Raw genomic sequence first — 12,197 nt, 5'->3', positions numbered from 1 at the left:
TCGTGCTCTCTCTCTATGGGATTAGTACTACGTGTGACTGTACTTCACTTTCGATTTACCCGTTACATTTCCTTTCTGGCAGTCTTCCCTGCTTCCCCTACCAGCCTGTAGGGTTGGAAATAGACTTATATACATCATGAGAGAATGAGTACGTAGATGATCATTCTAATGTGTACTTACGGAGTTATGGTGCCAGAGATGGCTTACATTAACAAGATTTGTCAGCCATGTGTACTTGGAACTTTTCAAAGTTCTTTCGGTATATTCTGTCAGAAGTAAGCATAGATTGTGGTGAACTAATCTGGAATGTAATTATAAATCTGAAACTCATTCCATCACTACTAAGGATGGCATCGCTATTCCAGACAGATATTACAAAAAAGAAAAAGATGTCCTTCTCAGAAACATCATTTTTAAATCACGTTTGTATTCACCACATTTCAAGCGTGTATTATCAACCCCTGTCTCTTTCGTGTGTGTGTATGTGTGCGTGCGTGCGTGTGTGTGTGTATGTGCAGGTGCGTGTGCATTCGTGAATGTGCTGTGTGTATGTGTGTGTGCTTGCATGTGTTCACATGCATGTGTGCGAGCGTGTGTGCGTGCCAACGTGCGAGCGTGTTTGTGTGTTCGTATCACCTACGGCAGTCTCCTTTTAATGGAGCAGCCACAGGTATTCAGAGGGGGAATATTTCAGCGGAAGAGCTTATCTTCTCTGTCCTGTCACCCAGCCACATCAAAGCAGCCTCAGAGAGACAGATATTACAGGTGTGAAATCCTGCACTCGCTGAAACCCCTATCTCTAATAGCTAGAGTTTCCAATTTACCTTAGTTTCCAACCTCTTTTAAACAGCTTTGTTTTATCTTTGATGTCTGTGGGCTTTTTCCTTTTCCATATCTCCTAAAGAGGAAGCATTTCCCACATTGCTGGCCATTTACTTTGGAGAAATGGGTGATTTCTGGTGTCCATTTATCCATTATTGCTCGGGTAAGTCAGTAATATACAGTATCTGTCTGGCCAATGTTAATCTTTCACAGTGACATTTGCAGACCTGGCTTGAAGTGGATTCACGCCGTAAAGGGCCTCGGAGAACAGTCCGTTTTAGATCCATTCTGAAGTACATGAGGCTAGTTAATTACCTATAGCTGGGTACTATATATATACTGCTCCAAAAAATTAAGGGAACACTAAAATAACACATCCTAGATCAGAATGAATGAAATAATCTTATTAAATACTTTTTTCTTTACATAGTTGAATGTGCTGACAACAAAATCACACAAAAATAATCAATGGGAAATCCAATTTATCAACCCATGGAGGTCTGGATTTGGAGTCACACTCAAAATTAAAGTGGAAAATCACACTACAGGCTGATCCAACTTTGATGTAATGTCCTTAAAACAAGTCCAAATGAGGCTCAGTAGTGTGTGTGGCATCCACGTGCCTGTATGACCTCCCTACAACGCCTGGGCATGCTCCTGATGAGATGGCGGATGGTCTCCTGAGGGATCTCCTCCCAGACCTGGACTAAAGCATCCGCCAACTCCTGGACAGTCTGTGGTGCAACGTGGCGTTGGTGGATGGAGCGAGACATGATGTCCCAGATGTGCTCAATTGGATTCAGGTCTGGGGAACGGGCGGGCCAGTCCATAGCATCAATGCCTTCCTCTTGCAGGAACCGCTGACACACTCCAGCCACATGAGGTCTAGCATTGTCTTGCATTAGGAGGAACCCAGGGCCAACCGCACCAGCATATGGTCTCACAAGGGGTCTGAGGATCTCATCTCGGTACCTAATGGCAGTCAGGCTACCTCTGGCAAGCACATGGAGGGCTGTGCGGCCCCCCAAAGAAATGCCACCCCACACCATGACTGACCCACCGCCAAACCGGTCATGCTGGAGGATGTTGCAGGCAGCAGAACGTTCTCCATGGCGTCTCCAGACTCTGTCACATCTGTCACATGTGCTCAGTGTGAACCTGCTTTCATCTGTGAAGAGCACAGGGCGCCAGTGGCGAATTTGCCAATCTTGGTGTTCTCTGGCAAATGCCAAACGTCCTGCACGGTGTTGGGCTGTACGCACAACCCCCACCTGTGGATGTCGGGCCCTCATACCACCCTCATGGAGTCTGTTTCTGACCGTTTGAGCAGACACATGCACATTTGTGGCCTGCTGGAGGTAATTTTGCAGGGCTCTGGCAGTGCTCCTCCTGCTCCTCCTTGCACAAAGGCGGAGGTAGCGGTCCTGCTGCTGGGTTGTTGCCCTCCTACGGCCTCCTCCTCGTCTCCTGATGTACTGGCCTGTCTCCTGGTAGCGCCTCCATGCTCTGGACACTATGCTGACAGACACAGCAAACCTTCTTGCCACAGCTCGCATTGATGTGCCATCTTGGATGAGCTGCACTACCTGAGCCACTTGTGTGGGTTGTAGACTCCGTCTCATGCTACCACTAGAGTGAAAGCACCGCCAGCATTCAAAAGTGACCAAAACATCCGCCAGGAAGCATAGGAACTGAGAAGTGGTCTGTGGTCTCCACCTGCAGAACCACTCCTTTATTGGGGGGTGTCTTGCTTGTTGTCTATAATTTCCACCAGTTGTCTATTCCATTTGCACAACAGCATGTGAAATTTATTGTCAATCAATGTTGCTTCCTAAGTGGACAGTTTGATTTCACAGAAGTGTGATTGACTTGGAGTTACATTGTGTTGTTTAAGTGTTCCCTTTTTTTTAGCAGTGTATATACATTTCCATATGTCCATATGCTATTAAAGAATGTACAGTAGCAGGGAAATTGAATCCAGGGTTAAATAATTGTTCCAGAGGGACTTTAGTTGACTAACCTGTAGTGGTGGAAAAAGTATCCAGTTGTCATTCTTAAATAAAAGTAAAGTTAACTTAGAAAAAAGATACGCAGTAAAATACTACTTCAGTAAAAGTCTAAAAGTATTTGGTTTTAAATATACTTAAGTATCAAAAGTAAAAGTATAAATCATTTCAACTTCCTTATATTAAACAAACTAGAAGGCACCATTTTCTTGTATTTTATTTTATTTACAGATAGCCAGGGGCACACTCAACCACTCAGACATAATTTACAAATGAAGAATTTTTGTTTAGTGAGTCCGCCAGATCAGAGGAAGTAGGAATGACTAAGGATGTTCTCTTGATAAGTGTGCAATTTGACAATTTTCCTGTCCTGCTAAGCATTCAAAATGTAACGAGTACTTTTTGTGTCAGGGAAAATGTATGGAGTAAAAAGTACATTATTTTCTTTCGGAATGTAGTGAAGTAAAAGTAAAACTTGTCAAAATTATAAATATTAAAGTAAAGTACAGATACCCCCAAAACAACTTAAGTAGTACTTTAAAGTATTTGTATTTAAGTACTTTACACCACTGCTAACCTGGTTGCTTGTGATATGGTGCCCCCTGTAGTCAATGAGACATATCACACTTTATTAGTTATAATAATGAAACACCCAGGTTCAGCCACTGGCAAGGTTAGTCCAAGGCCCTGTTCGGGGTTGTGTGAAAATACATAATTCCTTGCTTCCTTGTCTTCTTTCCTCCCTCCCTCCCTCCCCCTCCCTCCCCCTCCCTCCCTCTCTCTCTCTCGCTCTCTCATCAGCTCTGTTTCTCTCCTCCCATCAGTTCTGTCTCCCACCAAACCCTGGCCAGTAGAGTAGGCTAACCCAGGTTTATAGAGGTTTAGTCAGTCTTGGTATTGTCCTCTCAGTGAAGACAGTCCATTCAGTCTCTCTCTCTTCAGCCTGCCAGGACAGATAAGACTTCCCCAATTAACTCACCAGTCTCTGCTAATAATATGCGGTGCTTAGGAAACCGTGTGTCTGTGCATGTGTGTGTTTCTTCATGTTGTAAATTATTGGGGTGCGTTTATGTTTTTAAGCTGTTTGCATGACACAGCAGGAATTTCACCAGCCCAGATTAAAATGTATTACTATTATCTATACAGAACCTTTAGGACAGAGAGAGGAGTTACCAGCAGTGGGAAGATGGGTCTTGTGAATTGCAATGATAACAAATTATGACAAAAATGATGGCAAAAAAAAGGTGCTGTCTAAAACATAAAAGGGTTCTTCAGCTGTTCTCATTGGAGAACCCTTTGAATAATCCTTTTTGGTTCCAGGTAGAACCCTTTTGGTTCCACATAGAACTATTTTGGGTTCCATTGAGAACCCTTTGCACAGAGGGTTCTACATGGAACCCAAAAGGGTTGTACCTGGAACCAAAAAGGGTTGTACCTGGAACCAAAAAGGGTTCTCCTGTCAGGACAGCTGAAGAACCAGTTTGAAACCCTTTTTTCTAAGAGTGTGTATGAACTTTGATAGTCCTTTTATCTTTATAGGCCTTTATATTCTGCAGCCAACTTTGCCTCAGGACCTCCAGTTTCGCCACTCCAATAAACAGTTTGATAGAAGCCACTGCACTGAGAGATACAATATGTTTTCTGGGTTCCTAGTCCTGTGCTGCTGAAACATTGACGGCTTTTTTTATTCCTCGGTCTTCACTGAACCCATTGACTTCCAATTTCCTGTTTAGGTAACAATCCACTCACATGGACAACTTGACATTTCTCCAGAGAGGATGAGTCAGTCTGAAAGAGCAGCTCTTCACCAGTGTGTCGACACTATTATTTACATGTCATGTTTATCATTCATCGATGATGAGACATCTTTAAGAGTCATCATCAGGGAAAGATGTCCGCCTCCTAGATGTGTGTCAATGTTGACATTATGTGAAATGATGAAGTGTGATGGACGACTAATGTGGCTAATGTGTAGAGTAGACTCATTCTTCCCTCCCTCCTTCCCTGCCTTCTTTCCTCCCATCCTTCCCTCCATACCGGTTCTTACTCAGGTTTTTCTCTCATTCTGACATCTCAGGCTTCTTAATTACTCCCTCTTTCTCTTCAATCTCTCCATCTCTCTTTTCTTTTAATGTCAGATGCTTCCCTTCATTTCCTCCCGTCCACGTCAATCTCTTCTTCCAAATACCAGATGAGTCACAGTGTATTGACTTCATCAGAGGGCTGCTCCACAGACAGGCCAAGCTGAGAGAGACTGAGGACAGATAGGCCAAGCTGAGAGAGACTGAGGACAGACAGGCCAAGCTGAGAGAGACTGAGGACAGATAGGCCAAGCTGAGAGAGACTGAGGACAGACAGGCCAAGCTGAGGGAGACTGAGGACAGACAGGCCAAGCTGAGGGAGACTGAGGACAGACAGGCCAAGCTGAGAGAGACTGAGGACAGATAGGTTTAGGGATTTAGAGATAACGTTATTTGTCCTTAACTACAGTGTCAGGAAGTTGCTCAAACAATCAATGAAGAAGTGTTGTACTGTTTTATTGTTAGAGGATGATACTGGCAAATGGCTGTGTTTCCTTCAAAGACAAGACAGGGAGATGAGGCGGAAAAAAGATAGTTGTTTAATTTTGTATTTTTTTAAGTGGGGGGGCCGTCCCACTCCTTTCATCATTTTATTGAAGAGATAATAAAGTGGTGGAAAGACGGTGGAGTGTGAGTCAAAGGGCAGTGAGTCGATTCGAACCCAGTCTCTCTCAGCTCTGGCATACGTGTGGCGAGGTCAGTGGCTGTAACCTCTGGACAACACAGGCCACACCAATGAGGATTGTTACTTTCCTGACACACTCACAAGCATACTCTTTCAGACATTCAGATTTCTAACCCAAGCACTAACTCTTGTCCCGCTCTCCTCTCAGGTAAATACGCCATGCGTGACCTGGTCCACCGGTTACCTGGCAGTAGCAGCAACAGTACCGGGGGCAGTACCGGGGGCCCGATGGCACCCGGTAAGACCATGTCAGACGATACGGTAACGGCTATCTGCTGCGCTCTGCATGAGGTCATCACTAAGAACATGGAAAATGCCAAAGCACTAAGAGACGCTGGCGGGATAGAGAAACTCATCGGCATCGCTCGCAGCAAAGGAGACAAGTAAGCGATCACACACACACATACATACACACACGTACACACACACATACAGTACTTCAGAAAATATTCAGACCCCTTAACTTTTTCCACATTTTGTTACGTTACAGCCTTATTCTAAAATTGTTTAAATATTTTTTTCCCCTCATCAATCTACACGCTGTGTTTTTGTCCTGACGTCATCAGAGTGCGCAGCTGAACACTGTATACTGGAAACACTTGGTTTGTTATTGTAACTAAACATAACCAATCTTTTGTTAAACATAAATGCTGAACTTATTTTTGCATGGATTCCACGACACGGTTAGCTTTTAACAGCTAGGACCGCAATCCCGAAATCCCACTTAGCTGTTAGGTTAGAGTCTGTTTGAAAGAGCTGCTAACCTAGCTAAGCTGCTAGCGTTAGCCATCAAGCTAACAAAGATAGTCCTATATGAGCTTTCCAATGAACGGTTCCAGCGCTGTATCTACTACGCTTTGTTTCAGGACAAACTGGATCACTCAGACTTCCAATGTGGCAATTGTTTGCTTGCCGAGGATTATAGGCTTGAGGTGGCTTCCTTGATCATGCAGGTAGCCAGCCTATGTAAGAAACTGGGGAAAACGCAGAGTGGAATGTTTACCTTTTCTACGCCGGTGGCTGGACGGCGTTCACGCATGTTGGATGCATCTCCGTCATGTCGTTTGTCGTTATCCGACTGGCCGGTGTTGCCCAGAGTTCGTTCACCAGGGGAGCCATCTCCTGCCTCTCCTCCCCCATATGATAGTGGAGTCGAAGGTGCACAGCAAGAGGGACATGGCAATCAACGATGGTCGCATGTCACGAGCCGTGGAAGCCAAAGACAGTGGCCTCCCCCAAAGCAGTCTGTGCTCCCAACGAGAGGCCCGGAGCGAATACAAACAACGAATAGTGTCACCGCCCTAGCCTGATCTTCCTGCACATTCGAGCTGGGGGTACCTATGTCTGCGGCCGCCGTGCCTACTCCTGCTCTTTCCCCTAAGATTTCGAAGTCGATGTCGGCAACCTTCCGTCCCTGCTCTGGATCGAGCGGGGCTTCTCCATCTCCTGCACCATCCTGTGAAGCGTGGGAGTGGGCGGATATCATCGTCCTTCTCGCCAGCCGTGATTTTGGGAAGCTCCATGGTGGAAAATGTGACTGTTCCTGGTGTAAAAACAATTATCCCAGAGCTCAAATAAATTACATTACTAAGCTGCTCCTGAATGTCCTACGCCATGACATGGACATCGATTCTATTGTAGTCCATGTGGGCTTTAATGACATTATGAAGGGCAGCTCTGAACAGTTGAAACTGGATTTCAAAGAGCTGATTGACTCTGCTAGACACTAATAAAAGACACATCATATCTGACGCTGTGCCCTCTGTGAATCGTGGCATTGAAAGCTTTAACAGGATTCTTTCTCTTCATTATTATTGCAGCTTCATGATTATTGCAGCTCAATGGGTGTAACTTTTGTTGACAATTTCGATACCTTTTGGAAACAAAACACATTTTATAAGAAAGCACTACTGTTACCTACTCTATCTAGCTCTACTGTTACATGCTCTGTCTAGCACTACTGATGGGATCCGCTCAAATAATTTGGGTTCCTGGATCATTTCACAGCATTATAAGGCAGCGTTGAGACAATGACTTATCAATCACCCAAGCCCAGCTCAGTTAATCCCTACCATTGTGTCGCTGAGTCATCATAATGCTTTAGAAAATGTACATTATACCAGGAGCATTGGTAGAGACAATGTAAGTAACCTAATGTATGTCCCTCTAACTGCCCTGAATGCCTCTGCTGATCCTACAGCTATTGTATGCAGCAATCATGTGCCTATGAACCAGATATATGCTGTTAGCACTGAGGCGGTGTGCCCTAGTAGGAAGTCCACTGTGTGCAGCCCACCCTGCACTAACATAAATAACATGAGAATATCTACTTCTGCTAAGCTCCCCAGTAAAGCAATGAAAACAAGCAAGCATCCCAGAAAAGTGCTCAAAATGGCCCACGTTAACATATGTAGCTTAAGAAACAAGATTCATGAAATTCATAACTTGCTAGTAACGGATGACATTCATATTCTGACTTTCTCTGAAGCTCACTTAGACAATACCTTTGACGATACAGTGGTAGCAATACAAGGTTATAACATTTACAGAAAAGACAGAAATGCCAGTGGTGGAGGTGTTGCTGTTTATATTCAGAACCACATTCCTCTAAAGATTAGAGGGGAACTCATGTCAAATACTGTTGAAGTAATGTGACTGCAGGTTAATCTGCCTCACCTAAAACCCATTCTTGTGGGAAGTTGCTATAGACCACGAAGTGCTAACAGTCATTATCTGGATAACGTGTGAAATGCTTGATCATGTCTGTGATATCAACAGAGAGGTATATTTTTGGGCTGATTTAAATATTGACTGGTTTTCATCAAGCTGCCCACTCAAGAAAAAGCTTCAAACTGTAACTAGTGCCTGAAACCTGGTTCAGGTTATCAGTCAACCTACCAGGGTAATTACAAACAGCACAGGAATGAAATCATCAACATGTACTGATCACATCTTTACTAATGCTGCAGAAATATGCTTGAAAGCAGTATCCAGATCCATCGGATGTAGTGATCACAAAATAACAATATCTAGGAAAACCAACATTTTGTAATGAGGAGCAAAAAGACGTTGCACTTGACACATTTATGAAATTTCTTATCCCAGTTACTAATAAGCATGCACCCATTAAGAAAATTACTGTAAAAACTGTTAAAGCCTGATGGATTGATGAGGAATTGAAAGATTGTATGGTTGAGAGGGATGAGGCTGTCATGTCCTGGCCAGTATAAGGGTTAATTGGTATTGTAGTTTGGTCAGGACGTGGCAGAGGGTATTTGTTTTATGTGGTTAGGGGTGGTGTGTTTGTTGTAGGGCAGTTGATTTAGGTATTCCGGGGTTTTTGGGCACTGTTTGATTTTCATGTATTCTATGTTTAGTCTAGTGTGTCTGTTTCAATGTTTGGGTTCATTGGGGTTGGGACTCTCAATTGAAGGCAGGTGTTGTCTATTTGCCTTTGATTGAGAGTCCCATATATGAGGGTGTGTTTGTCTTTTGTGGGAGATTGATTTTGCACTGCGTTTTGAATAGCCTGCAAAACTGTTACCGGTGTAAGTACTGTTTATTGTTTTTTTTTGTTCAAGTGGATGCTTTACATGTTTTCTTTAATAAACATGAGTGTCCACAATCCCGCTGCATTTTGGTCTCTAAACTGAATAAAAAGAAGTAGAAACTACACTATGAAACAAAGATAAATGACATAATGAACGATAGTAAAAAGTTTTGGAGCACCTTCAATGAAATTTTGGGAAAAAAGGCAAACTCAGCTCCATCATTCATTGAATCAGATGGCTCATTCATCACAAAACTGACTGATATTGCCAACTACTTTAATAATTGTTTCATTGGCAAGATTAGCAAACTTAGGCATGACATACCAGCAACACTACACGTCCAAGTATTTCTGACCAAATTATGTAATTTTTAATTCCCTAAAGTGAGTATGGAAGAGGTGAAAGAAATATTGTTGTCTATCAACAATGAGAAGCCACTGGGGTCTGACAACTTGGATGGAAAATGACTGAGGATAATAACGGACGATATTGCCACTCCTATTTGCCATACCTTTCATTTAAGCCTACTAGAAAGTGTGTGCCCTCAGGCCTGGAGGGAAGCAAAAGTAATTCCGCTAGCTAAGAATAGTAAAGCCACCTTTACTGGCTCAAATAGCTGACCAATCAGCCGGTTACCAACCCTTAATAAGGTTTCCAAAAAAATAGTGTTTGACCAGATACGATGCAATTTTACAGTAAACAAATTGACAACAGACTTTCAGCACACTTATAGGGAAGGACATTCAACAAGCACAGCACTTACAAAAATGACTGATGATTGGTTTCAACACACTTGTTGAAACCATTTTGCAAATTTGCTTATAATCCCTTATCATACTGATGACCTCCCCGCAGAGTTACCCCTTAGGGGGAAATCCCAACCGTACAGCAGACCCAATCTGATGACCTTTATATCAAAGCTTTATATCAAAACAAGACAAAAACAAACACAACAGCAATACACTTCTTCATATAAAAGTAGAGGTGGGAAATACTTTTCTTCCTTTCATAGGCAGACATGTGAAGAAACAAATTTGCATATCTACCAAAGGGCTCCAGGGAACAGAATCCCGAAGCCATCACACGAAGCATCGGGGAGTACTGGCGTTCCGGTTGGTAGTGACGTCGGTCCTGGGTCGCCGCCAATGGAACCGGGGGTGCCTAGCCAGCTCATCGGGCTTCCACACCCTAGCTGGCTCGAGAGGTTTCCTTGCCTCGGTTGGCTCGGAAGGTGCCCATCCCACATCGGGCCTCAGCCGGACCATCAGGTCCTGTTCGCCCAGCCGGCTCGTCAGACTGTCATGTCTCCGTCGGATAATCGGGCTTCCACGTCGCAGCGGGATCGACAGGAGTTCATGCCTCAGCCGGATCGTCAGGCTTCCATGCCTCAGCCGGCTTGCCAGGCTCCCACGCCCTTGCCGGTTTGTCGGGAGTTTACCCCCGGCCGGCAAGCCCGGCGCCCATGTCTCGGCCAGCTCGCCCAGGTGGGACGCTGGGTGGCGCCCCTGGGGGGGGAGGGTATTGTCACGCCTGCTCACGCTCTTCCTCCCTCTGGCGCTCGAGGGCACCAGGCTCTCCAAGATTACGCAATCAAGCCACCATCAGTACGCACCTGCCTTTCCCCGTCACATGCATCTGTGCTCATTGGACTCAGCTGAACTCTATTTCTTGTGTTATTGCCTTCCCTATATCTGTCTGTTCCCTAGCTCTGTTCCCTGCTTCGGGATCATTTGTTTGTCATATGTCATATGTCCTTTTGTGTGCTGACGCTGTTCCTGTCGTGTTCTATGTCTGTTCCTGGATAAATGTTTGACTCCCCGTACCTTCTTTTCCTATCTGGCATCGGTGCTTACAAAGTTAATGGTAAAATAGACTAGAGACAGGTGTCCCTCATTCTGGTCAGCACTCTCTCCTTCTCATGGTCAGAATCACACATAGGACTATTGCTAAATTAGAAACGTCTTCCTAATTATTAGTGTTTACATAGCCCATTTAAATCTCACCCAATGTCTTTCTAGTGAAGGTGATCAGGCCTTGCCAGGAAGTCCGAACAGAGGTCATAGGTCAGTCATCCCTATTAAGTATTTTCTTTCCATTTTCTTTCCCTGTTCTTCCGAAACTATTTCAAATATTTCACAAATGTCCATCATTCTGCTTACCTGGTTTAGAACCAAATTAAAAAAGACCCAACACAATAAATCAAACACGGTATTAACACCACTAACAAATATTAATAAACGGTGGGTTGTGTGTGAGTGTGTGCTGGTAAAATGTAGGGCAAAACAAACAAACCAGTTGCCAGGCCTTACTTATTTGGGAGCTCCCTCTACGGCCTGATCCGATACCTTTATACTTTTATAAAACTGCAGAATTTCACTTACAACAGCCTTGTGAAACATTTGAAATAGAGAGAAAACATTTTTTTTTGTTCGTTTTCACTTTGCCAAATGGTAATCAATCCAAACAAGTCAAATTAGAAATTCTTACTTTCCAATTAAATTCCCATTTCCTTTGTAACCTTCACTAGTCTACATCTTTGTTTCCTTTAACTCAGAAGCCCTCTCAATCACCATCACCCAGTACATTTCCCCTCCACTCTAACACTTGTTTCCCTCTACAATCTGTACTATACTCTACCTCTGTCTTTCCGTCTAACGTTACTTTACCAGGTGAACAAAAAGGTTTAAATTACAGTCAAAACAAACATGATAACTTCTGTTCACAGGGAGGCCACTTTAATTACTCGTGACCCCTCCTCCCTTTTGTCAATTCTATGAATCTATTTCAGAATAACACAGAATAAAGTCTTTCACAAAATTAAAACCCCTAGGGTTTTCCTGATTCTGTGAGGAGTGTTTGGTCGTGCCAAATAACACATTGTTCCTACTCATTCACGTGTTATGTGCTTCGTGACTTCTGAAATCGAAACTCCCAAATATGCTATCTCTTGTTTTGCTGGTTGTACACCCTTTTAGCAATTGTTTAAATGCGGCGTGATACAAAATTGGACTATCTGTAAACATAATTCGTGCTCTCGTCCATATATACAGCC

The 12,197-nt window shown here is 43.8% G+C and overlaps 1 protein-coding gene across 1 annotated transcript in view; it reads left to right on the top strand.

The window, feature by feature from the left end:
- The window catches only part of LOC106578422 (catenin delta-2), a 422,676-nt gene that overhangs the window by 366,631 nt on the left and 43,848 nt on the right, over positions 1-12,197 (top strand). Inside the window, exon 20 of the mRNA XM_014157182.3 lies at positions 5,743-5,977. Within this exon, the coding sequence (XP_014012657.3) occupies positions 5,743-5,977 (235 nt within the window). The remainder of the gene's footprint in view (positions 1-5,742; positions 5,978-12,197) is intronic.

This window comes from Salmo salar, chromosome 19, assembly GCF_965601325.2.
Source record: "Salmo salar chromosome 19, fSalSal1, whole genome shotgun sequence".
In the NCBI taxonomy this organism is placed as follows: domain Eukaryota; kingdom Metazoa; phylum Chordata; class Actinopteri; order Salmoniformes; family Salmonidae; genus Salmo; species Salmo salar.
The sequence above is the reverse complement of the archived record's forward strand: the minus strand, read 5'-3'. Positions and strand labels throughout refer to the sequence as shown.